We start from the raw sequence: 27,334 nt of genomic DNA, 5'->3' as shown, positions 1-27,334 counted from the left end.
TTTGGCTGCTTGTAACTTAGGATATTTAGAGGTCCTCTTACAGCTACTAACTATAACAAGTTTTCATCCAGCTCTGTGGTGGAGGCTTGTGCGTTTGGATCTCTGTCCAGGCTTCTAGCCCAACTGCTCAGTTGTATGGTTCATTATGGAGATATCACTGATCGTTTTTAACAGGTGTGGTAATAACAGATGTGGTAATACAAGTCCTCTTCTAGATTAAAGTTAAAATAGCTCCTCTTTGAAATTCCTGCAAAGTTACTATAGACCCCATTCTGCTAGGCATTGTGTCATGCTATACAAAGCACACAAGATCTTTTATAGGGGAGAAGGCAAAACGCCACATTTATTGAGAATACAGCAGTTAGCATATACTTTTCAGTCACACACACCCGCACACACCATGCACACAGTCCCGCCAGCCTATGTTTATAGTTACCAGTCCAGGGTCTGGATCAATCTAGTGGCCAGCCAGATTGGTCACAGAGGGGAGCCGGGCTCTGTCAGTCGCAATCCGGTGCTCCTGGAGTAGTGGCAAGGCGAACCCGAAGTCCCATGGCAAAGCACCCTGTTCTTACAGTCAGTTTTTTTTCCTCTGTTGAAGTCTGGATTTTGCTGTGTCAGTTTATGACCGGTTACTTCTTAATTGGTGTTATCTTTTGATGTTAACATTCCAAAACACCTCCGAGAGGGTCATTGATTGTCTTTAGGGGTGCCAGCCTCCACATCAGGGTCGTCAATCTGTCCTTCCTCAATCATGGATGTGCGTTGATGGTTCTCTGGCATCAAGAAGTCTCTAAGTGTCTTCGCTCCTCCTTTCTTGATCATCTGGTTAACAATGGCCTTCACACCTTATCTTTTCCTGATGCATGCATTCCTCATTCACACAAACAGTCTTTTACACAGACCTTTGAGAATACAAACAGCAGTATTTTATATCAAGCAAAAAGACATTGTAAATTAAACCTTGCTAAATTTTATAACCAAAACAATTCACATTGAGGCCCAGGCCTTCAATGTTCCTCTAATCTACTTAACATAGACACAATACAGGATCCTGTCTCTTACTAACTATACCTTAAAACAAAGAACTAAAAGGGCCCAATTTGTAATGCATATGGGAAACGGAATCCCATAGTCCCAGAGTGTCATTCCTTTCTGCTATTCAAATAAGGTGGTTGGCAGGATGAAATCAAATCATACATTAATTCTCATAGTACAATTATAAAATTCTGCTCCTATAACCGTACAAACAAAACAAAAAGACAGTCCCTGTCCAAAGAGTTTACAACAGAAGTGTCAAATAGTTTGTCTCTCTCCTTCCTCCAAAACCACAACTTAAAACAGAGGTAGATTTTGTCATTGGTTCATGCATGATGTCGTTTTTAAAAAACTAGAAAAAATACTTCTGAAACTTTTTGAAAACAACATGTGATTCTCTATCATGGAAGCTGATAAAAGAAAAAAGCCAGTGAAGACTATATTCTATTGCTGCCTGTCAACTAATTATTTCAGAGTTTTATCCTATTCTCATTGAAGTCAATGGCAAAGCTTTCATTGATTTTAATGGGGCAGGATCAGGGCCTCAATGACTAAAGCAGAAGGACTGGGATGATGTGTTGTACAGTGCATTTTTGTTTTGTTGGATTCTTCCTACACAATTTTCAAACTAGAGGAATAAGGATGTTGGGTTTTGGCCTTTATTAACTTGCTCAACTCCCCTCACTACTTTAACAATCTGGTGACCCTTTCTTCCTACATATCAAAACTTCAAAAACTATATCTACCCCCAAGAGCAAAGGCTTAAAAAAAATTGTTCTTCTAAGAAGTGGTCTTAAAATCCAGTTTGTCATCAGACACCTGAAATGTGGTCTGTTCTTACAGGTGAAAAAATTGTGGCAAAGATTGTGTTTAGGGGCCTTGAACTCTAGTTTCATTCAATTAAATCCAGGATGCATATTTAGTATTTTATCTTGAGCACTACTGACATCCTTTTTAGAAAGCTCCAGGGCTGCAGCTCTTTATTTCATCACAGCTATTCTGACAGAGTGTTATCTGGCAGCTTATTTTCAGTACCTTGCTCAGTGGTACAAAGGTCATCTTAAGCTAATGTTCCAGTAGAAATGGAGGATATTAAACTAGTGGCTGTTTATTCTGAGAAGGACTTGGCTTTGTTCACCAATTATTCTTTTATGCACAATTCCGTTAAATGATATTCCAGGAATTAAAAATGACTTTTTTCCAAACATATATGAAAATCTACACTAGCTAAAGGAGATATGTAGGGATTTATAGAATTTACAACTTAAGAAAATAGAACCTGTGTGCATGCATATAAACTCTCTCTCTCTATATAGTTTGTATACATATCAGCTTAAATATTTTTGTATTTTATTTGAACTAAAAGAAAATGCTGATATCCTGTTTCCAGGATTTTGCTATACATGATTATATAATGCTTATAAATAGGCAGAATGGCAGAAGATGTGGTGAAGGGGAAATAGACGAATATTGGTTAAGCCAAACAAAGGTCTTGGCTGAATCCTATTTAGACAGAGCAATCTTCCATACACTGTTTCAACAGGGAAATGAATGTAAATAGTTCTATATTAAAGGAACTGTGATGAGGACTTTGCAAGCAAGTTAGATCCATATCATCATGCACACACTTCCAGCTGTCTTCAAATTTTATACCTATTTTATCCTAGTCAGATTAAATAAACCATACACCTTTAAAATATGCTGATTTTTAAAATATTTTTTAAAATTTTAACCAAATAGATTTTTCACTGTTGATGCATGTGTTATGATGTTCTGCATTTCCAGAACCAAATACATTGCTACAGAAGACTCTGAAAATAACATAAATCAGTGGAAGTCAAGGTAAAGTAAACTTTCTTTTAATTTTTTCCAGTGTCCCTATGTTAATGTTTTTTATTTATTTTATGTGAAGATATTTCTTTTGCACACATAAAACCATATTAAATCAGAGGCAAATCTACTGAATCAGAGCTCAGAAATTAATATTCAAATAGTCAATTTTACAATTACTTTATTTTTATAGAGCTATTATTGCTTAATATGATGAAGGCTTGGATGTAAGTTTCTGTGTAGAATTGGTTTTTGATGAAACTCTGATTAATTTAGATTGCTGAATAATTAGTGTCGGCTATGCTGCTTAGAAATGGGTCCAGCTTAAAATGGATGATGTTACAGTAATTACATAAGAAAGCTAGGTGGAGTTATCTAAACTAGATGTATTATGTTTTGTGTGGTGAAATGATCTCTAGACTTTGTACAATACACATACATCATGTATGTATATGCATCCCTTTTGATATTATGTGTGTAGTACGTATAATAAAAGGAAGGGGATGAAAGAACTGATTGATGGAAGTGGTTTCCATCCAATTTAATTGTTCTTTAGCAAATACCCACACTGGGACTACAGAGCCTCTTCACAATCTGATTACTTTGTCATTTCACATATTTGATTAATTTATAAAACATTAACATAAATTAACACAATTTAAAGTTAATGAGCATGTATTTATATTTTTTAATTGAAAGCATTAGCCAGAAAGACTAAGCATATTCTACCCATCATAATGCATTCTATTTAGGTTGTATAGGAACTTAATAACACAAGATTATTGATTGACTTCACACAGACCAACGTAGTCTGGATCAAGTGGTAGCAATAATCCTTGATGTGGAGGAAGTAATTCACAGCATAAATTTAAAATATTTTATCCTAAGCATAGATCTGGGTTTGGAAATAACATATTTAAAGGCTTCTCTAAACAGATAACATTTGTAGCCTCATGTGGGGACACAATCTACAGGCTTTTTCATTACATAAAATAACTATCTAGAGATATCTATTATCCCAGTTATTATTGAATTTGGCTGTACAGCCAAACAGTTTTTTTGGGAAGTAATAATATCATCAAGGGAATAAAAGTTGAGTGAGAAGGAATGAAAAGATCTGATGTGTGGCTAGTACTGTGATAGGGAGTCTCAAAAGACAGTAAATGCCATTCTATATCTAATTGGGGAATATGGCAAAATCTCAAATAAGATTAATGAAACCCCACCAGAAGTTTGACGTATTTTAAAAGGATGTTTCCAGACACATTGTGTAGACTGAGATTTAGAAACTCCTCTCCAGGCCCTTCTGTATCCCTAGAGGAAGCTTCTAAAGGAAAAAGGATTCAGCGTCTTTTGTGAGAAGGACATGAGTGAGACAGGGCAAATAGAATAATAGGGCAAAAAGCAGAGGCCATGATGGTGATGGGAAAAGGAAAAGAAAGGCATAGATGAAGTGACCCAGGTTAGAATGGCCCAATGTAGTGGGTAAATTGCCTGAGACAATTCAAAGCCTGTACTAGCTACAAAGTCAAAGAGTGTATGTTTGACATCTTTGTAAATAATTATTGGGGTCACCACAACCAACCACTTATATCAGAGGTTCCAAAATTGTGCTCCGTGGATTAATTGCTGAGAAGGTGCAAAAAGCTGGTTACATGATGTTGGCTTCTCCACTTGTTTCCAGCTGCAAAATTGTATTAAAGACTGTTTAAAGTATATTTTCCTAGAATTATTTTTCCATGTAAGCAGTTGTCAGCTGCGTTTGTCCCAGTTATCTTATGTAATTGTGAATGGAAAGAGGGTGGCCAGTGTAATTGTGAGTGGGAGGGGAATCGATTCTTTATCAAGATGTGGTCTACACTGTTTTTTATTTATTTATTTATTTGTTATTTAAAGTGTAGGAAACCATGAGCATAGTGGATTCTGGTAAATTTCACTCTGCCCTGACAGTGTCAAGCCAACAACTTTTATAATTCCATTTGGAAGCTATTGCTTTTGTCACTTTCCATCCATCATCACAAACTCCCCAAAAATCTTCCAAAAGGAAATAAATTAGGTTCTGTAAGGAGGGAGTAGAAAATTTCAGTGATGACTGTTTGTGGGGAGTTTGAAGACAAGCACAATATAAGGTTAAAACAACTTGTGAAGGTAATTGAGGCTGCTGGACTGAAATTAAATAGACGTATTCAAGAACAAACTCAACTATCAATCTTGGCCACAAGGCTGTACAGAGGAAATACACAGAAATCTAGAAAAAGTCCAAGCCATAGTTCAAGTGCCACCCACTAAAAATATATCAGAACTGATGTTCAGCAGTGTGATGAAAATTTTGGTGGAAATTCATATTTGCCCTGTCTTCACAATGCCAGCTCTTTATGAACAATTTAAAACAGACCCTGGGTTTTACTTTTGAAGATGTTGAGCACCCACACAAGCTCTCATTGACTTAACAAAAGTTACAGGTTCTCAGCACCTTAGAAATTCAGGCTGCCTGTGTGGATCTGGGATAGAGCACAGAAATATGTTTTGTAGATATAAACAATCTGTTGTTATAGATCCACATCATACTCTAGTTTCAATGCCAGAGATTGTTCATAGCGCATAGGGGCAGCACAGAACTTACAGCCCAAAGGGAAGGGGGGTTAAAGTGGCTTCATGATAACTGTGTTCCTCCAACCCTGGGTTGCTCTGAGGGCTGAAGAAACCCCCCTCCAGCATAACTGAAGCCTAATCTACACCAAAATAGCTTTACCTATATAGAGATACTAACAAACCCTCCTAGTGCAGACAAAGTTTACACCAATGAAAGAACTCTTTTGGTGGTATCCCTCCATCTACACTAGGGCTTTTCCTTATCTAAAAATGTTGGTTAAAAACAAAAAATCACACTCTTAACTGACATTATTATACCAGCAAATGTTTTAAGTGTTGGCCTGGCCTGGCCAGCCTTGGGCAGCCCTATGAGCTGTAGTTGGTGCACAGAGTCCCCTCAGCACTGTCTACTGTGCTCTGCCCATGGCACACCTTTCAAACCCCCAGCCCTGTCCCTGGCATGTGCCATACTCCAGGGCTTGTGAGGGGGTCCTTGTCATGTAATCGTACAGCTGTCTTCCACATTGCCTGCTCCTTTTAAGGGACCTAAAGAGACCAGTTTAGATTTCATCTTAGATCTAGGAGTTCTGTTGGTTACCCAGATTCTCCAGAATTTTAAGATATCAAAACACAGATGAGTGCCATTTGAAATGGCCTCCCAGCCTCATTAATAAAACTGATTTTAAAGTGTCATTATTGCTGATGGACAACTACGGACTCTGTCAGGGTTTATATGACATGGTTGACCTATATATTTATGAGGGGTGTCTCATCCTTCCTACCTGTGATTTCTTTTGAAGGAGCAGGGGACTCTGAAGGTGAAAGTCTCATTACATATGGCAATCATACTGTGGTTAGTACCACAGTTCTTGTGGGGTGACATTGAATGGACACGTGAGATGTCAGGAACTTACAAAATCCTGGTGGTGAGCCTAAATGTTGATGTGGTGGCACGGTGTGAGGCAGAATGACAAGAAGAACATAACTAAAAGAAAAAAATATGTACTAGCTCTGCTGAGGGTAACCACCTCAGTAGTCACCAGAGTAAGACCAGTTCACCTTCTTATGGGTTGACAGAGCAAAATGTCAACGTTAGTGGTAAATATTCATCCTAAGTGGTTCTGCTTAAAGAATGTGAAGTTTAAAGATGCCAGATCTAAGAGCTTTCTTATTCAATTGTCAGAATGCTGCCCAAAGCTTACACCAGGGGATCCAATCTGGTAAAAGCTGTATAAGGGAAAAAATAGAGATAATAGGGAAAAAATAGCTGCTGTCACTGGATTCAGCGGCACCTTGGCGAAATAGCTAGCAGGTTTCTCCTAGTTGATTTCACTTTCTTTTTCCCAGCCTTCCTTTCTTGAGGAGCTACGATTTTGTTGGCTTCCAGCAGTGTGGGATCAGGACTGGAGGATGCAATCCATCTGAAGCCAAAGCAGTTTTGTACTTACCTGTAAATTGGTCTGCTCAAAGAAGTGCAGATCCCTCATCTGTTGGGTTTTTCCTCCATTTGTCTTTTGGTTACTTTAGATCTCTCCTCCTTCAAGCTCTTCCTAAGATCATGTGCTGGATCTATTATCAGTCCTCCAAACCCAGGTGCACAAAATCTCTTAAACTGCCTTTAAACTCCTAGCGGTGGACAGGCCTGCTGAGGAGACTGGAGTCCAAAGTGGCAGATACATTCTTTAAATGCATCTGAAGAAGTGAGGTTTTTTACTCACAAAAGCTTATGCCCAAATAAATCTGTTAATCTTTAAGGAGCCACCAGATTCCTCATTGTTTTTGAGGATACAGACTAACACAGCTACCCCTCTGATTCTTTGAAGTGGTGCATTGACAGATAGGCCAAAATTGCTAGCAAGCTATCCAATGACCTGCCCTCTTCATTATTTACCACTCCCCCAATTTTTGTCATCTGCAAATTTTAACAGAGATGATTTTATGTTTTCTTCCAAGTCATTGATAAAAATATAAAATAGCATAGGGCTAAGAACTGACCTCTGCAGGACCCCATTTGAAACACAGCTGCTTAATGATGATTTCCCATTTACAATTACATTTTGAGACCTCTTAGCCAGTTTTTAATCCATGTAATGTGTGGAATGTTGGTTTTGTATCTTTCCTGTTTCTTAATCAAAATGTCATGTGGTACCAAGTCAAAGGCTTTACAGAAATCTAAGTATATTACATCAATACTATTACCTTTATCAACCAAACAGCTCATCTCATTTTTTTAAAAAAAGAGTTATGTTGATGAGGCCTGTTTTCCAGTAAATCCATGTTGATTGGCATTTATTATGTTTCCTTCTTTTAATTCATTATTTGAGTCCTGTATTAGCCATTCCATTTGTCTAGGATTGATGTTAGGCTGATAGGCCTACAATTACCTGGGTAATCCTATTTACCTTTTAATTTAAATATTGGCAAAACATTAGCTTTCTTCCAGTCTTCTGTGATCCAAGACTTATTGAAAATCAACATTATTGCTCCTTGGCCAGCTCTTAAAACTCCTGGATGTAAGTTATCTGGACCTGCTGATTTAAAAATGTCTAACTTTAGCAGCTGCTGTTTAACATCCTCTTGACTGTTGGAAAGGAAAGTATTTTGTCGTCATCATCATCATATGATATGACTACATCATCTGGCTTTTCCACAAATATAGGACAGAAATATGTATAGAACATTTCTGCTTTTTCAGTATTGTTACTGACAATTCTGCCATAAAATATTCTCTGGTGGAACATTCCCCTAAGAAATGATGATCTTTGAGCTCTGAAATGAATGATTCCTGCATATTCCACCATGTGTTTGGTCTTGTCTATGCACTTTCAGATGTCACCAGTCACTACTGCTTCCCTGTTTCGAGGCAGAGAGAGCCATAAGGAGCTTCTTCTGGGTAATTATTTCTAATTGAGAGTGGGGTTACTGGTCTGCAAGTCTACACCAAAGGGAGTCTGGTATCTGTAGTGCCAGGGGAGGGCATCAGGGGAGACAAGATCTGGCATCTAAAGTGCTGGGGGATCAGACGAGAGGAGAGCCTTATGGGTGGATTACCAGAGTGCAGCAGGGGTTTTGTAGGCAGGCACTGAGGTGGCCACAAGGCAGAGATTTGGTATTGTAGGGAGATGGGAGTATCAAGTCACAGAGGGGCGGAGAAGGAGCATACCAGCAGTTTTCCTCCCTAAATTTGAGCAGTGATGACAGGAAAAATCAGTACAGATTTTCTTATTGCCATCTAAGGTAAAATAATCTTTTTTTTTTTTTTAAATCTACATTTATTTATTTATTTTGAAAAGGGCATGATCCAGCATTTAAGGCTGATGGTAAAAAGATTCAGTAGTTCAGCTGGATAACTAAAGGTGTTGTATTTATAGACCACCTATTTCAGGAATAGAGCCTGTGTTCTTTTGTATCACTTAAGGCAAAATGTAACCTTGGCAAAGAAAACCACTAGCAATATTTGCAGTTGCCTCATTCTCAATAGAGAATTTAAAATCAGGAAATATAAGCCACTGCTTTTAAATAATCCTAGCTGTTATGGCTGTCCATAAGAATCCAGCTGCTTCAATACAAATATCTTGAGCAGTAACTGTTCGCTATCCAAAATTAAAGAAGCATGGAGTAGGTAATTGGATTAGGATATTTATATCAAATTGTGGAATAAATTTAATACAATTGTTGGAAAAGTCTGTGTGTGACTTCAAACTAAGGTTTAGCCAAGATTTTTTTTCTTTCAGGAATGAAAATAGTAAAAAGCAAAACTCTGGACCATTTTTTAGAATTTTTAGAAATATGAAGCAGCATATGCTAATTTGCTACATCAAGAATATGACTTTTTTTCCCAGCTTTATTTTATCCCCCCAAATTGTATGTTAGACCTGTAATTTTACTGAGCTGCATGTACAGCAGACATATCCTCATAATGAAGATGGGGCTGGGCCAAAATGTAATGGGATAGAGATACCAACTAGCTCAGATATCATGGTAATAGCATAAAATGCAGACAGACTAGATTAGAAATAGTGTTCACTAAATGCAGTATAAGAAAGTTTGTGAAAAAAGGTTTCTGCTAAAATTTTGCTCAATAACCAAGAAATTGATACCCAATTTGGAAAGAGTTAACATGTCATATTAGAATGCTAAAATAACTAATTAAATCTTTTATTCAGAGAGCACCACTAGAAAGAACTTGCAAATCATTCAAGCTCTCATTTTTTACTATATATAAAACCCCAGAATTAAGTTGGTTATTTTAGCTCCTCCTATTATTTGCTCATATATCTAATATAAAAAGAATTTGTTGCCATTCCCTAAGTTAGGAGTGGGTAGTTAGGGAGAGAGGTTGATGTGAATATTATTATTTATGTATTTATTTATTTATTCATGATTACTGAAGAAAACACAGTAACAACTGCTGAACCCCCTTGAGGAAGCAACAAACACAGAAAATTAAGGCAAAAATGTCCTGTCTATCCCTCTTTGCCCTATTCATCATCTCTCATATATTTCAACCAAAATAAATGGTTGAAAAGAGCAGTATGAGTGAAGTGAAAAAAAAAAGGAAGGGCAGAGAGAACAAAAGAGGAACCCAACCCAAAGAGGAAGAAAGTGAAATCAAACAAAGAGGCTACCTATGTTAGTCCTTGGTTATTCTCTCTCACTGCATAGGAGTTTGACTCGCTCATTGATCTGTGTTTAATTTAAACACAAAAATATAAACTATTTCTTTTTCTCCAGTTGATGGTTTATATTTAAGTAATCTGTTCTCATGAAGAGTAAACTGATTCTGGGGATAACAATACATTTACTAAGAAATTTAAGATTATGGTTTGGGACTTTGGGGTCACAGCCATGATTAACATATGGAACTCCAGGTCATCCAGTCTGGTTTAAGTGGCACTTGAGAAGCTTGACATTTTGTTTGAGACATTACAGATTCTGCAGGAAAAAGCTAATGGACTGTAGATTCTTCTTTGAGTGATTGTCCACCCTTGGGGGCTCAGCACATGAGATTGGATTATTTTTGAATAGCAGTATCCATTGTGGTTGCAGCTGCACCCCTCAAATCCTCCAAGCCACCAAAGCAGAGGGCATAAAGGGCAGAGTGGCCTCAGCTGCCACTCAGTTTCTTTTTGCCACCCAGGGGAAAAGATGGAACACCAGCAGTATTCATATTCCTGTGTGACATAGCTGCTACTTCTAGTTCATGTTGTTTTGGAATCTTTGGTCCTACTTTATTTTTATTTTTAGTATTAGTTACTGTTTTTCTGCCTGTTGGCTTAAAATAAACACACATCTTTTAAGGGGTATGTGTAGTGAGACACTCCTTCATTGCCCTCCAGGGGGGTACTCCTCCAGCATGGTGCACTCGATCCAGCTTTAAGAACGGCTCATTTGATTGTGCCATGCCCATTAATGATGGCCACTCCCAATGTCTCATCTGTCTAGGAGTGGGACACATAACAGAGTGCTGCTCTCCATGTTGCTCATTCTCCAAGAGAACCGTCAAGAACAGAGAACTAAAGTTATTCCTGCTGGAAAGAACCACAGAGCTCCAGTTCCCACCTGGAAAGGATCAGCCTCATCTCACCTTAACACCAGCCAGCTGCGTTTCCTCCTCTACCTCTCAAGCGGTCTCTTTCTATAGACCACATTTAGAAAACCAAGCTATTCAACACCACCACCAACACTCCACGGTCTCCAGGTCATCAAAGCTTCTCCTCTATCCCTGGATCTATACACCCCCACAATGCAGAGAAATTACAGTCATACTGTAACTACAGGCTTCAGCCTCAGTACTATCCCCAAACAGTGCTCTTCTAAGCCTCCAAGAAAAAAGCTGAGGTACCACAGATATTGACCATCTGCTCCCTCCCTGCCCCATTGTATGGACCTTCTTCCAAAAACCAGTTTTGACATGAGTTTCAAGATCCTGTGGATCATTTTTTTTTTACACCTCCTCCTCTCTTTGGAAATCACCTTTGATTTTTCCTAGAACCTTGGTTGAGGATAACCTCAGACTAGTGGATCTTTGAGATAGTAAGCAAAGGGTATCCCCTGTGGTTTCAGTCTTCACCTACTCCCTCCCTCCTTTTTCAGTCCCTTTCCATGGAACCCTCTTATGAGAGACCTTTTTGGAACAAATGAATTCCCTAATACAATGTGGAGCTGTGGTAAAAGTACCCTTGAAGATTAGAGGGAGGGGCTTCTCTTTTCCTGCTACTTTCTAGTTCTAATGAATAAAGGGGCTGGCGACCCATCCTTGATCTTTGACATCTCGACATGTCCCTCTCTCATTTCAAATTTGGTTTGCTCCGCCTAGCCTCCTTACTGCTTCCCAGGATCCTTTGTACTGGTTCACAGCTCTCAACCTTCAAGATGTGTACTTGCATATTTCCATTCACAGGGTATGTCTACGCAGCAACTAGACACCTGTAACTGGCCAGTGCTGGTCAACTCGGGCTCATGCAGCTCAGGCTGTGGGGCTGTTTCATTGCTGTGTAGACTTATGGGCTCAACCTAGAGCCTGGGCTCTAAGACCCTGCGGGGTGTCAAGGTCCCAGAGCTCAGGATTCAGCCTGAGCCCAGAAGTCCACACAGCAATGAAACAGCCCCACAGCCTGAGTAGGGTGGAATGGGCCAGCTGCAGGTTTTACTTTGCTGTGTATACGTACCCACAAAGTGTCCTCAGAGTCATACCTTTCAGCCTCTTGACGGTCCCTTGAATCTTCCAAAGGTTCTAGCCTTAGTGCATGTCCATCCATGCAGGATGGGAATACAAGAATACCCAGTCCAGATGATTGACTCGTTTGGAGGAAAGCCCCACAACAAGCTACTGACTCAATTCACACAGTTCTTCATCTCTTTGCTCAGGGTCAACAGCAACAAATCTACTCTGACCCTACTCATGCCATAGAGTTTATCAGGGCAGCGTTAGATTACAAATCAGCAAGGTGATACCTGCCTCAACAATCATTCCAGATGATGGGAGATGTCATTAATCAGCTTTGCACCAACCCCAAAACACCCATGAGGATGAGTCTGAAACCCATGGGGCACTTAGCAGTGTGCACCTATGACACAGCATGCCAGATCTTCACATTTGGCCTCTGCAAGGTTGGCTGAGCTCAGTATATCTACTCAACAGACACAGCATGGACCAGCTGATCATAGTTCTTTCAGGAGTGCTAGCCTCTTTAGGGTTGTGACCGGAGCCACATATCCCCTTTAGACAAGTGTGCAACAGAGTTCCACTCTCTGTGCCTCTCCCCACCAAGATATATTGTCCACACAGATTCCATGACCCACTGTCTATGCCTCCTAATCAGAGACCCAACACCTGGGGAGTCTTATGGCCAAAGTAACTGAATGGCAGGTGAAGCCATCCCACCCATTATGCCCTTGGCTACATGAGTCAGGCAGGCATGAGGGCCACATGCACAACCACGAGGGATCCAGCTGTTCAGAAAGAATGTGGAGTGACACAGTTCATCAGAGGTGAGAGATATCTTATTGCAAGGCAGAAAGACTTCCACCTGAGCTGAGAGATGCTGCAAAATGGAAGAGATTCTCAACCTAGGTGATGTAATAGCAATTTTCATCATATCCACTTCAGTCCCAAATGTCCTGGATTATCTACTCTGCCTGAAGCAATCTAGGCTCTATCAGCTTGCTTAGAGTGCACTCAGTGGCCATTTGTGCATATCACCCGCCAGTACAGAGTTATCCCATATTCCCTCTTTCCACAGTACTGAAATTCCTGAAGGGCATCTCTTACATTTTCTCCAAGGTGAAGAGCCTTCCCATTCCTAGGACCTCAATTTTGTTCTAACTGGCTTACTGGGATTGCCCCATCAAACTCATAGCAACCTGCTCCCTTTAATACCTGTCCATGAAGATGTCATTCCTGGGAGCCATTACCTTGGCCAGAAGAGTCAGCAAAGTACATAAGAATATAGGAATGGTTATACTGTATCAGACCAATAGTCCATCTAGCCAATATCCTGTCCTCTGACAAAGGTCAATGCCAGGTGCTTCAGAGGGAATAAACAGAAGTGGTCAATTATCAAGTGATCCATCACCTGACATCCACTCCTACTTTCTAGCAATCAGAAGCTAGGGACACCCAGAGCATGGGATTGCATCCTTGACCATCTTGGCTAATAGCCATTGATGGACCTTTCCTCATGAACTTATCTACTGGTAATTCTTTTTTGAACCCCATTATACTTTGGCCTTCACAACTCCCTGGCAATAAGTTCCACAGATTGACTTTGTATTGTGTGAAGAAGTACTTACTTTTGTTTGTTTTAAACCTCCTTTCTATTAATTTAAGTGGGTGACCCCTAGTTCTTGTGTTATGGGAAGCAGTAAACCACATTTCCTATTTACTTTTTCCACAGCATTCATGTTTTATAGACTACTATCATACCACCCCCACCCCCGCATAGTTGTCTCTTTTGCGAGCTGAAAAGTCCCAATCTTTTTAATCTCTCCTCATATAGAAATTGTTCCATACAGCTAATAATTTTTGTTGCCCTTCTCTGTACCTTTTCCAATTCTAATATATCTTTTTTGAGAGGGGCAGCCAGAACTGCATGCAGTATTCAAGGTGTGGGTGTACCATGGATTTATATAGTGGCGTTATGATATTTTCTGTCCTACTATCTATCCTTTTCCTACCAGCCTTCAGGATTGGTCCTCTTTGACTATATTCCATATGGACATGGTCCATCCTTAGGTGTCATCCGAAGTTTCAGGTGTTCAGCTCAGGGAGTAATCCACCTTCTGATCTTTTTTCTGAAGCTTCACTTCAACCTAGGTAAAATGAAATTGCATACTCTAGATGTGGTGAGAGCTTTATCCTTTATTTGGTCAGAACAAAGTAATTTAGAACATCTCCCATACCGTATGATTTCAGAGAAAGAGATAGAGGATAATCTATTTCCACGCAGAGGCTATCGAAGAGAGTCTCCAACTGTATTAAAACTTGCTATCAGATGGCCAAAAAGAACCCTACAGGCTAATGTCAGGGCCCATTCCACTAGGGTGCATGAAGCTCCCCAGCAGCTTCCCTAGGTATTTCCCAATATCTGCAATATGCAGAGCTGCTACTTGGAATTCATTTCACACATTCACCTTCCATTACTCCTTGGTCCAGGCTTCCAGATCAGATGCCAGATTCAATAGAGCTGTCCTGAAGTCATTCTTTCAGCTGGAGGAGAGAGAGGAGTCTCTAGAGAACTACTTGCTGGTCACCGAGTGGAATCAGTGTGGACAATCACTCAAAACAGCAACAACAAAAGTTACTTCCCAGTATATGTACCAGTGTAGGAAGAAACAAAAACAAGGGAAGCCAGCCTATATGATAGTTAGCACAATCCATAAAGCCATTGCATTAAAAATGCAGTATCCAAGTGTTGTATACACATGCAGGCCACAGGGGAATATAAGAGGAAAAGATGGTTATGCCAGGTAACCAAAGTCACACCAAATAATATATCAAACAGAAATAAGATGATGAATGAATAAAGCTATGTGAGGGAGACATTTAGCCATGTACCCAGACCTCCCTCATTGCTATCTAGATGTATGAGCCCATTGATGATAATCCTTGGAGGGTCACACAGCCATCTGTTACAAAGATCCACTCTGGCTATCATTTGCAGCACTGAAAGCTTCTGAAATCTTATGCCATGGCTACTGGGGTAAGTGAAGAAGGCACCTTTCTCCTCCATGATAGAAACTATGGAGTGTTGGCCAACTGAACTACTTTGAGTAACGGCTTGGCAAACCCTGGCTGTAGCTGCTTCCACCTTGAAATGGAGTGGAATATTTCCTGTTGTAAGCAATCTTTATCTTCATAGATTACATAATTTGGATTTGGAGTAGATTAGCTGTCTCTTTTAAGGCAGAACGTAGGAGACAAATGTCCTGCCATTTCTGGTTGAGTGTTGCTTACTTGAGGTGCCAGAGATGATGCTGGGAGAGCTACAGCCTGCCACCAGCAAGTTGGATCCATGATTAGTGAAAGAAAGCAGGGAGTATTAGTTCCATTGTTCCTTTAGATCATTAATATTTCCTTAGAGAGAGAAGGTTTCCAGTTCATTGAAACAAGGTGGTGTTAGGAGAAACCATATTTGTTGGTATGATCTTGCTAATTTTCAACCTGTCCCAACCTTTCATTTCTGGGCACAGTGACTGTAAAACTTGTAGCAAAGCAGCACTGTTATCTATAATCTTCAAATTTCCTTTATCTTTTTAGTCAATTTTTAGGCCTGGCTGTTGTGCAGAGACTATGTTGGTCTGTGTGGATGAATATCTAAAGATAGACAAAAATCAGATGTTCTTTTATATCTGTCACAGGCCTGCAATACCATGGACAATAGAAGTCTGTGAAGGATGAGTCCTGGTGGAATCCACAACACTCACTATTAAAATGCCAACAATTATAATTGCTAGTTTATAAGTTGTTCACCACCAACATGCTGATCACTTTATGAAACAGTAAAAAAGACAGTCCCTCCTTAAAAGAACATACAGTCTAAAAGACAAAGAGAAGATAATGCACACTGGCAGAACCAGAGAAAGGAGGTGTAAAGAGATCTTTCTTTCTTTCTTTCTTTCTTTCTTTCTTTCTTTCTTTCTTTCTTTCTTTCTTTCTTTCTTTCTTTCTTTCTTTCTTTCTTTCTTTCTTTCTTTCTTTCTTTCTTTCTTTCTTTCTTTCTTTCTTTCTAATGTAATATTAGGGCAGAAAGAGCTAGTGATGTGGGCTAGTATTAAGGCATCTGAGGTACTCCTTTTCTTTTTGCGAATACAGACTAACACGGCTGTTACTCTGAAACCTACAGTAATTTTGTGGACACTGTGAGGGTTAGGGAAATCTTGTCCCCAATGTACCTATGAGCATCTGAATTACATCACTGCAGCAGCCTATGGAGTCTAGGATTTACAAGTGGATGGAACCAACTACATACACAACAGGTTTTGTGGGCCAGTAGGTTTTGGCCCACAACAGAATAGATCCACTGGCCATGCCCTAGTCTTCAAAGCCTATCTACATTCCACTTTTTTCTTGTGGTAAACCATGAAACTTGCAATGAATATCTTCTCCATGGTACACGGGGAGCTGTAGAGTCTGACTGTGCAATGTGTCCTATTTTGGCCTCCTACCACATCAGACTTTTAACCTCCTTTGTAATATCCTGCTTAAAGAAATGTGTGCTTTCTGAAGCCTACCTAAGTGTATTGGAATATCTATAAGTATTAGTACAGTTACTCATTTTCTTTCCATCTCAGGGAAAACTGATTTTGAAAGCATGACCCACTATTTTATGTAAGATGCAAAAAGTACAAGGCAAGCTTTGAAAGCTGGCATTCTGTCTAATGTAATCTCTTGATGATAGATACTTGAGTCTCATAAAGACTGAAGGAACTCCCTTCACCTCTAATGGAAGAAAGTTCACTTAAACTTTTTTTTTTAAGGTGCAAGTGGCAATCACAAAGATGGAAACTGATATTTTATCATCCCTTTTCCCAACTTCCCTAAACAACCATGTGTACATTATTTCACCTCTTGCAGATATAAATAATTTATTCAAGTTACATTTTATTCAACTCCTGTACAATCAGGAAAAGCTGGAGGAAAAGGCAAACTCTTAAACCTTTCAACTATCAAAACGAATAGATATTAATTTTTTAACAATCCACAAATCCTGAAGTATATTTCTCTCATCTTTTATGAGATTCCAATGAACAACATACAGTAAAGAATGTTTTGACTTCTCATCTGTATTTATTAACTTTCTTATAATGAATGCAAATGTTTCAATGGAAATAGTATTAAAATATAACCATACAGTGAAATCTTGTGTGAGTCTTTCCATTACTATCTGGCAGGACACTCTTCTAGAGAGAAGTGACTGTAATATTACCATGCATTTGCTGACTCTAATTTTGTCAAGTGCAATTTTCCCCTTAGCATGGTAAAATGCCAGATTTGATTAATGCTGGTCTTTATAAACTTTCACACTGCACTTGTATATTTGATTTTAATCTGAGGTATGTCAGTGAGCACCACAGGGACCATCTTCAGTAAAAGGTACCAGAAAGTGTCAGATGAGTGCTAATGATCTCAGTGCACAAGGAGAAAATTGTTGTCCAATTAGATATTAGCCTTTATAATTCTAGTGGCTCTGCCTTTGGAATATAAAATGAACTTGTATAAGATACTGACTCCTTTCCTCATGGTACACCATGCTAAAATTGTAATGGAGGATTCTATTTGTTTAAATACACTGGAGTTGATTGTTCTCTTCACAGATCTGCCTCCAGTAGCAGTTTAGCAATGTTTCCATCTCTGACTCTACCAATTATCTGAATTAAATGAGTTTATGAAAGATTTTTGTGGCCACTTGGCAGATGTGGAGCCCAGGCAGAAATAACATTTTCTATCTAGAAATTTACTTACAAAAAGGTTTTATGACCATCTCTCTCAGGCATATTCTAATTGCAAAGGAAACCATATGCCAGTTCCAAGAGAGTTAACCTTACTTGAAAACCTTAGATGCATTAATCAGAATTGGTTCTGGGGTTTGAACTACAATGGGCAAACTCAAGTTGAAAAATGTCTACTCTCACTCACCCACAGGCCAATATTTTAACAAGTGGATACATAAATTAGGCACCAACACAACCCCCATATTAGGTGCCTAAATAACTGATTTTCACACTGACTGATTTTCACAGATGCTGAGGTTTCATAGTTCCCACTGACTTCACTGGTAACTGTGGATACTTAACACCTTTTGAACTCTGCCCTGAAGTGATACCGGATTGAAGGAAAAAATCTAATATTTCTTTAAAAATCAGTTTAATCTAATCTGGGACTACAAACATTAAAATGCCTTAATCATAATCCACAAACATAATATGGTTATTGCATGCTGCCACTACAGGGCAGATAAAGTTGCTTGGGTGCCCTAACTATGCATTTGGGTGCTCTAATTGTGCATCGCTTGATTTGGGTACAATTATAACGTGATTGTGATGTTATATATATAACTAATATTATCCTAGTTTACTGATGCGTATTCTCAACCTTAAAGTCATTTTTGTCTAGAAATTCACCAATTAAATGGGGTTGAGCAGTTAAATAGCAAAAATTTTTGATGATGCAAAATTACTTAGGTTAGTAAAGTCTAGGGATGACTGCAGGAAACTTTAGAAAGACCTCCCAAAGCTTGATAAGTGGGCAGTGCAATGGCAGATGAAGTATGGGGCTTGTCTACATGGTGAATTAGTGTGTGGCAAGCCAGGGTGTGAATCTACAGCACACCAGTTTGGTGCATACTATCTCACCATGTGTACTCTGTTAAAGCACAGTGAAAGTCCCAGATTGCAGCTTAGCCCACTGCACTTTTCAAGCAGGTGTGCTATAGACTTACACCCTTGTTGCCAAGCACTAATTTGCCATGTAAAATACAAAAGATTTTGTGGTTTGCGTAGAAGAGAAATTTAGTTTCCATACCTGTAATTTTTATGTTTTGTAATGGATGGCACTAGATACCAACTTTTGCCCACTAAACTTGATTATTACAACAAAGGCTGTTTTAGATTTTTTTTTTAATTCTCCATTGAGTTCAGACTGATTCTGCTGAACTACTGCAGCATCATACTCTGACTCCAGGAAATGAGTTCCATAAGCTAAAGGTAGAAAATATGAGTAGGTCGCTGATTCTGCAAAAACATACACACATTCTTAACTTTAAGCATATGAGCAGTCACACTGAGTTCAAGGGGACTACTTGTACTTAAAATTAAGCATGTGCATAAATCTTTGCAGGATTGGAGCATGATACTGTTGATAAAATTAACAACATTTAGAGTACAATATACATACATTTAATTATTCCAGACACCCCAGGAAGAAAGACAGATAATCAGAAATGTGGTTCATCTAGGCTGCAACTTTACTAAGTACAACAGAACCCCTATTTTATGAAACAATTGGGCTTGAGGCATTCATAAAATTGAACATCTCAAAATTACAGTAGGTACGGTGCATAATTGCAGCATGGGACACTACATCAATTTCTTCTTGTCTTTCAAACCACTGCAAAGCGGTTTCCAATGCATTGAAGGCATTGGAATGAGAAGGGATGTTGACATGTTCTTCATCAACATCATTTTTCTTATGTGATTTGTTTTTTCTGTCAGGGAAAAATGGTTCATAGAACTGGTCATTCATAAAACTGATGCTCTGCTGTAAAACATTTGGGAAACTATGTGGCAATAACTTGTTCATTACAGGTCATTCTTCCCTTCAAAAGCTGTACCACTGGGGGGAAGGGCTGCCGTCACTCCCCCACATGTTTAACCTAGTCCCAGCACCATTATGGGGACCCATCATCCTCCCCTTAGACAAGAGTTAAGATAAAGAGGAAAGTGGTTTTTCCTCACTCTACCGGACATTAGGAGCCCCAACCCTTTCCTGCACCTTCTTTAGGAAATGCTGTCTCCTAATCCACTTCTATTCTAGTTTATCAGGGAACGGGACCTCCTATTGAATGATTACCTGTACTGGGCACCTTCTATATTTCAACAAGCTAACCTATTCACCAGATCCCTGGGCTGGAGAGTTGAAAATGAAAAATCCCACACTGCACAGGCCAGTCTAGTAAAGCGGGCAGAAAAACTTTCCTAGCCCCAAAAGACAACTAGTGTGATACACACCCAGAGGCCCAAAACCTTGGTCATACTCTAATCCCAAGGGGGGTGGGTGAGAACTGTTTCTCCCGGTGCAGAAAGGCACCCTAGGCAGTGGGAAGGGATTATAAATCTTCCCTTTGAGTGCACAGGTTCTAATAGGATTACACTGCAACATTCTGTCCATCCAGGCAGCCAAGGAGTCCTCACGCCCCCACTTCTTCTCAAGACCATGAGGAGGCTGAGTCCCCACAAGGGGAAAAAGTGGGGAGAGCAATTCTTAAAGTGGCCAAGGCTTTTCTTTCCCCTGCTGGCTCAGACAAAGACTCCTCATCTCTGAGGCTGGGAGAGAATTTTGTCCAGAAGAGTTTGATATATAAATATGAGTGTGGGGGAATCTTTGCAGACTAGTGGGTGGCCCTCTTTTACAAGAAATGAAATAAGGAAATCGATTTTCTCTTTCTCATTCAAAGTATCCAGAGGTCTTGACATTATGGGAAATATCCATCAGTAAGATGCAATTTCTTGGATGGAAAGTAACTTCAAAAACAAAGCAATATAAATCCCTCTAAGAGAAACAATGGAAATGTTTACTTTATTATTCTTATCTGGTTTGATCTTTTTACTTGTAATTTTAATTTTATTTGCTCGCTTAATGTAAACTGAGGGCAGCCTGGAAGGCCCCAAGGCTGTATCAGCCAAGGAATGAATATCAGTATTGTAGTGCTTAGTGAAGGAATTGCAAATCTCAAATTGTTGTATTGCAAATTTCATTATGCAACTATTTTTGCTTCTCAGCCCAGAACTTTGAGGAGCCCCTTGTAAAATGTACTTTGATGCCTCTAGGAAGGGTCTTATTGTATGCTTGGAATGCTTAGTATCTGTCTGATTTGGTCCATCAAGAGACTATAGATTGGAGGCCTTCAAGCAAGAATGAGGATATCTGACGTTTCTCTATTCTTGGTCCAATATAGATAGATTTTAAAACTTTTTCACATCAAATATATGAAGGTGATTTTCAAATGGATGTTGGACTTAAGGCAAAACTAAGAGAAAGAAATTGATAAAACAGAAATGTTCATTTTGCTTGTATATAAAACCAAAAGATGGACTAAGCTCCATCTTTTCAAGGAAGAATTGGAGATAGAATTCTTTAATCGACAAAGCTACCCACTCATTTACTGTTAGCTGAAACTTCTGCTACAAGGTAGGAAATGGAAACAAATATAGTTAGGCCTCTATTAAAGGAGGTTTGTGAGAGTTTTCAAAATTAAGTGCTGCTATTTCACTGGGAGCTCCTCTTGTGCAGCAATGTTTAAGAAACTGGAGACAGCAGCATGACATTGGAGGAGAAGGATGAGACCAGAAAACTTGGATTAATAACCTCAAGAGTATATAAGAGTACACCTTTAAGCAACTGGGATTTAATCCTTTCTGGAGGCCACCCAAAAGAAACTGAAGGATGTATCTGACAAAAGTCAGCTGGGGTGAATTTAGGCTGAGGGCTGTGCAGCAGGAGAACAAATCTAACAGAATATTGGAAGAGAAGGATTAAAAACTGGGAATCTGATTTTCAAAAGTGCTGAGCACCCACAAATCCAGCTGAAGTAAATAGGAGCTGCAGGTGCTCGGGACCTTTGGAAATCAAGCTCAGCATTTTTAGAAATGTCACTAGTGAGAGAATAACTAATTACTGTTTCTTGAAAATGAGTTCCATAGCTGATAAAACCCAGTATTAATATTTTGTTTGTTTAATTATGGATTGCTATTGCTGCAGTTATTCTGGACTGTGTGGGAAGAAGTTTGCTTCAAGTACATTTTCAACAGTAAGTCATCCATTTAATGTAGGTATCAATAACAGCATGAGAGAAAATTGTATGCAAGATGACATGGACATAAATAGGTAATGTTTCCCTTTAATTACATGAAAATGAGCATAATAATGGCTAGACCTGATTTGAGAAAGAGAAGTAGATTTTTTGAGATCTATGGAGCATAGAGAAGTCAAGTGGGACCATTTCTTCAATGAGTCATAGAATATTTTCTGCTCTGGATCTTGCTTCACTTGCAAATTAAATACCTGGATAAGGCTCTGAAGGTGTGTGTGATTTTGGCTCTTATTCTCAGATTTATTTATAATTATAATTTTATTGACAGAGGATATGGAAGGGAGAGGGAAAATATTATATTTTAAATTAAGGCTGAGAATACGTATCAGTAATTTAAGGGTAAAAAAAAAAGAAGGCATTTTGACATTTTCAAAACCAATCATTATAAACTTAGAAAATTCAGTGAACATGTTTAAATGTATTTTATGTAATGCACACAAACAACCTTAACTCTGCCCTATAGTGATGTCATGCTTTAAACACAGCTATGATTAAGGCAATTTTAGTGTTTGTGGTCCCAGATTAGATTACATTTATTTTTATAGACTTTTTTTTCATATCCCTTCCACCTTGTGGCATTGGCAGTTACTGACACAGTTTCATGACCTGGCAGAGTGGAGAGAGTTGTCATAGAGTGGGGTTCTGCTAATTTTTCTGATAGTTCTTAGAGAGTGGTGATGAGTGATTACTTCTCCTTCCTGAATGCTAACGTGTGGAATCCCACAGGGAGTAGTCCTGTTGACCCTTCTGTTCAACATCTGTTATCTCATTAGAGATCATGAGATGATATGGGCTATAACATATTCCCTATGCTCATGACATTTTCTCTCTTCTGACCCAGAAACTTACCCAGTGTCTGGCAAAAATTGGACACTACATGAAAGCCATTTGGTTGGAGTCCAATCTGGCAAGAGAAAGATAATGTTCATTGGCAGATGAAAATGCTTTGAGGACCTGGTGAAAGCTATAATTGTTCTACCATTTGACTGTATCTGCTCAACTGGTATCAAAATGGTTCACAGTCAAGGGGGATCTTACTAGACTCCTCATTATTCCTGTATGTACAAGTCACATCAGGTAACAGAATATCCTTCTTTCACATAAGGCTGACAAACAGACTTACTAGATGAAATTCAAGTCACTGGTTATCTTTTTTAAACAGTTACACTTGAATGGTCTAGGCATATGGTACTGAAAGCATGGCTTCACCATATCTAACTTACCATTAGTCTGTGTTCCTCCAGTACACTGGAACTTATTCTCCCAAAGACTTAACACTTATGAGTGCTGGTGGCAGAGTGTTTTTGAGATTTAGGCTGTTCCTTAGAATTCATGCCTTGTGAAAACACAACTATGGATAAATCTGGCCACTTTTAGAAGAGGCATCACTTTGCTCAGGCTTTTCTGTATGGTTAAATCTTTGTTTCCTAGCCCAGGTGAAAGGTTGCTGGCATCAGCAGAGTAGGCTATTTGGTCTCGTACTGGGAATTTGAATCTCTCAGTGTAAGTTTTATAATATGTTGATGGACACCAAATAAAGTGTGTAGTAATAATAAAGCTGACTAGAAATATCTTCTATTACACATCATGTAAAAGAATATCAGGTGACTATCTCAATGTACTTTTAATAAATACATTGAAAACCAATAGATTTGGACTAAATGTGGTTCTGCATCCAGATATGTTATTTGTCGTTTATTGTTGCTAAATGGCATTTTTGGCACCCATTGGTTCTTTCCCCAGGTGTGATTATTTCCGATTGAAATGGGGGGGGGGAACCGGGATGAGTAGGTGAGCTTTGAGAGGCTTTCTCCAGTGCAACCTGGTCCCTATTGTAGAAGAAAGATTCAGTTGTGCATGAAAACTTTCTCCTCCTTTCCCTTTCTTTTCCACTGTAATGCGCCACTGAGTTTCTGTTTCTGAGGCTCAAAAGAACCCCAACCCCAGCACAAACACCTCCGGGCAAATCTTACCCTTTGCGTCTGTGGAGTGATGCTCCAGTTAAGAGTCTGTGACAGGTAATAGGGCAAAGAGTCCTGTGGCACCTCATAGACTAACAGAGGTATTGGAGCATAAGCTTTCCTGGGTGAATACCCACTTCGCCGGATGCATGTCAGGTAATGGAGTTTAGGTAAACTGAGATAAAGAATCTCTGACGGCTACGGAGAAAGCCAAGTAATTAAAAGGAACAAGGGAAAGAAATAAACTGAAAAGTAGTAAGAAGAAAAGTACTATATTACAGAACAGGAAGCTAGAAAGACAGGAAATTCATTTGAGTAAATTAGATAAGTAAGAGACAGAAAATAGACGTTAGATATATTAATTGAAGGAGAGTATTAAGATAGTAGTTGGAAGAGTAGAAAAGAAAACTCAGAAGACTTACATTATTCAAAGAGTATATGTTTGTTTCCTTTCTTTAGGACTCGCCCTTGCTGTTATCTTTTCAGTAGGTTATTCTGATTCCAGACAAACACCCGTAAGGTACGTGGCTATGTACAAATTTGACTTTTCCTTCTCTGTGACCAGAGTTCGGATTGTGGGTGGGTGGTATTTTATTCACTGTCTCCTACACTTTGGGTTGGATCTAAGGGGCGGGGCCCTGTACTTTCTTCAGCTTCGGAAGGCGAAAAAATGAAGTCAAGAAGAACCTGAGCCCTCTCCCTAAGGACTGAGCTCTCCAGCCGATAGCAGCCGGGATGCCGCCGGTGCCCTCCCAGAACCCCTCACTCAGGTCAGGGCAGAGCTCAGCTCAGCTGCTTTTAGTAATTGTACTGCCGTGACTCCTCTCCTGTTATTGGGTGTGACTAAAGATATTGGCGTGCACGGCTTTCCCCTCTTACATTCAGCGGTGCACTGCACCCGGTTAGCTCCCATCCCCTTTGTACCTTTGCTCCATCGCACTCTCTGCTCCAGTTCGCCTCCACGGCCGACCCCGTCTCCTCTTTCCTCAGGGGCTCCTTTCCCAGCCACTTCGCCCCCTCGTAACCCCTTTCTTCCTCATCCGATTTCTCTGGCCGCCTTTCCCACTCTCACTCTCTGCTCTCCCCACCCCCTTCCCCTGGCTCCTCTCCACCCCCGCCTCTCGGGAGAGCCCCGGCAGCGGCTGCTGTGCAGCGTCTCTCTCCACCCCCCTCCCTCGGTGCGTCAGCCCCTTGAGCAGCTGGGCTCGGTCCTCCCAGCGCGTCCCTGGCGCTTGGCTCCTCCTTGTCCTTCCTCGCGTGATTTTTATCGCACCCATTTTTGTGCCTTTATAAATAAATAACAATAATAATAAAAAAATCTCCTCCCCACCCCGGCTGGGCGTCGATCGCCCGCGAGAAGCGGAGCCCCGCCACTCCCGCGGCAGGAAGAAGCGCCGCTCGGGCCAGGCGGGGGCCCGGCAGGAAGATGCCGAGCCCCCACCCGTGACTCCGGCTCTCAGCGCGGCGATGGGTTAGGCGGATTGTATCCGGCAGCCGAGAGAAGAGCAGTCGAGCGCGGCGGCGGCCAGGCCCGCGCGGCAGCACCTGCAGCAGGAGGCGGCGGCGGCTGCGGCCGTCAGCGGCGCCCCACACACAGCCCCCGCCATGGACCTCGGGCTGGAAGGATGAGCCGGCTACAGCTGCCGGCGGCTGGGGCTCGCGCGCACCCTGAAGGGTTTGCCCCCGCTCGGCGCTCGTGGGCGGCGGGGCTTCCGTCCCACACCCCCAGCTTCTCTCCCTGCAGCCGGCCTCCTGCCCCTGGCGTCCCTGCGGCCGCCGGTTTCCGCGCTCGGACTCTTCCCCTGGCACCGGGCTTAGCGTAATCTGGCCTGGCTCCTTCTCCTGGGGTCAGTCGCGGCCCCCGGCTCTCTGTCTGGCCACCCCCTCAGGTCTGCGCCCGTTCCGCTGCCCCCTCCCAAAGTCCCTGGTCCTCCAGCTCCCTGTTCATTGCGCTTCGGCCCGAGCGTCACTCTCCTTCCTCCCTTCTCCCCCCGCGGCTGCCCTCACGAGTGGGCAGAGTGTGTGTGGGTGAGGCCGGGCTTCCCCGGCCAGCCCCCTCCCCGGGGCGCTGTTGATTCATCCGGCAGCCCATTGACCCGCGTGCACTGACTTGTATGTATCGCTCCCCGCGCCAGCGGCCGCTGCTCCTGCCGCTCCCGCGTCTCCCGTCGCGTGGCTGAGCTCCACGAAACATGTCGGCTCCTGTCGGGCCGCGGGGCGGCCCTGCTCCTCCTCCGCCTCCGCCACCTCAGGCCCCGCAGCCGGAGATGCCCGACCTCAGCCACCTCACGGAGGAAGAGCGGAAGATCATCCTGGCCGTCATGGAGCGGCAGAAGAAGGAGGAAGAGAAGGAGCAGTCCGTGCTCAAGTAAGGGCAGCCCCCTCCTTTCCTACCCGCTCAGGGCCGCAGAGAGGGCCGGGGTGGCGGTCTCGACCCCAGCCCCGGCGCTGTTTCGGGGACTGGGGGCTCGATTCTGTCGGGGCCCTAGCTGCCGTGGGGAGGGGGATGCTGATGGGCGTGTGGAGGTGAGGCCGCTCGGCTGTGGTATTTGCTCCATGTCCCCGGTGCCTTGCCCTCTCCCCCCGCCTCCCCCCGGCTCTCTGGGGGCAGGAGGAGGCGGCTGGCACCGGGCAGAGACTGGGGCTAGGTACCCAACATGGCCGCACAGGTGCTGCTGTTCTAACCCGGCGTGTGCAAGGAAAAGGGTCTAGGCAGCGGGGGAGCTGCCGGAGGGCGGGTGGGAGGGGGCGGGCTCGGTCCTGGCTTGTGTGCCGGGCTCCGAGCCTGTGGCGCGGCGCCGGGGCCGCTCGCCCCCACACCCCGGGCCGGAGATGTGGGGCCGGGGCCTAGGCTCTAACTGTCTCCAAGTGGGTTTGCAAGAGCCGCCATCTTCCTCCACCAGCGTCGCCCGCCCGCCCCGGCTCCGCGCCTCTCTCCTAGCTGAGAAAGCGTCTCCGCGGGGTGGGGACTCAGCCCCCGGCACCTGTGGTTCCCTAACACCCTGTCCCGCTAGCCACACGCCGGGCGGGGCCTGCAGGCTGCCAGCGGCCGAGACGCTGAGGAGGGAAGCACGTTTTTACAGCGGCTCTGTAACTTCAGCACCAGGGAGCTGTCCAGACCCGGGGGTGGAGGTGGGGGCCGTTTATGGCCCTGCTGTCCTTCCTCGTCTCTCCATCGCCTCCCTTCGGTCTGCAGAGGGGTCCAGCTCTCAGCCGTTGTCAGGGATGGGGGCACTTGTCTCGGAAGGCTCTACATTTTAATGAATTTTTGTTTCTTCGAAGTGCAGCGGGAAGTGAAGGGTGCTAAGGAAATGCAAACTT

At 41.8% G+C, this 27,334-nt stretch overlaps 1 protein-coding gene and 1 long non-coding RNA gene across 44 annotated transcripts in view; one reads left to right on the top strand and one right to left on the bottom strand.

Annotated features, from left to right (window-relative positions):
- Nucleotides 1-324: 324 nt before the first annotated feature.
- LOC140906437 (uncharacterized) lies at nt 325-27,142 on the bottom strand. The gene is made up of 3 exons (XR_012157111.1): nt 26,124-27,142; nt 22,902-22,956; nt 325-905 (listed from the first exon to the last, which is right to left on the bottom strand). It is a non-coding gene; the product is annotated as an uncharacterized lncRNA (long non-coding RNA).
- Nucleotides 25,201-27,334, top strand: part of RIMS2 (regulating synaptic membrane exocytosis 2) — a 748,357-nt gene continuing 746,223 nt past the window's right edge. For 22 of the 43 annotated variants that reach the window (XM_073330355.1, XM_073330353.1, XM_073330352.1 and 19 more), the window contains exon 1: nt 25,202-26,381. In XM_073330355.1, the coding sequence (XP_073186456.1) occupies nt 26,206-26,381 (176 nt within the window). In that variant the 5' untranslated portion in view covers nt 25,202-26,205. Of the gene's footprint in view, nt 26,382-27,334 lie in introns of all 43 variants that reach the window. The other 21 variants (XM_073330341.1, XM_073330373.1, XM_073330345.1 and 18 more) reach the window with 6 other exon arrangements.

This window comes from Lepidochelys kempii, chromosome 2, assembly GCF_965140265.1.
Source record: "Lepidochelys kempii isolate rLepKem1 chromosome 2, rLepKem1.hap2, whole genome shotgun sequence".
Taxonomy (NCBI): Eukaryota; Metazoa; Chordata; order Testudines; family Cheloniidae; genus Lepidochelys; species Lepidochelys kempii.
The sequence above is the reverse complement of the archived record's forward strand: the minus strand, read 5'-3'. Positions and strand labels throughout refer to the sequence as shown.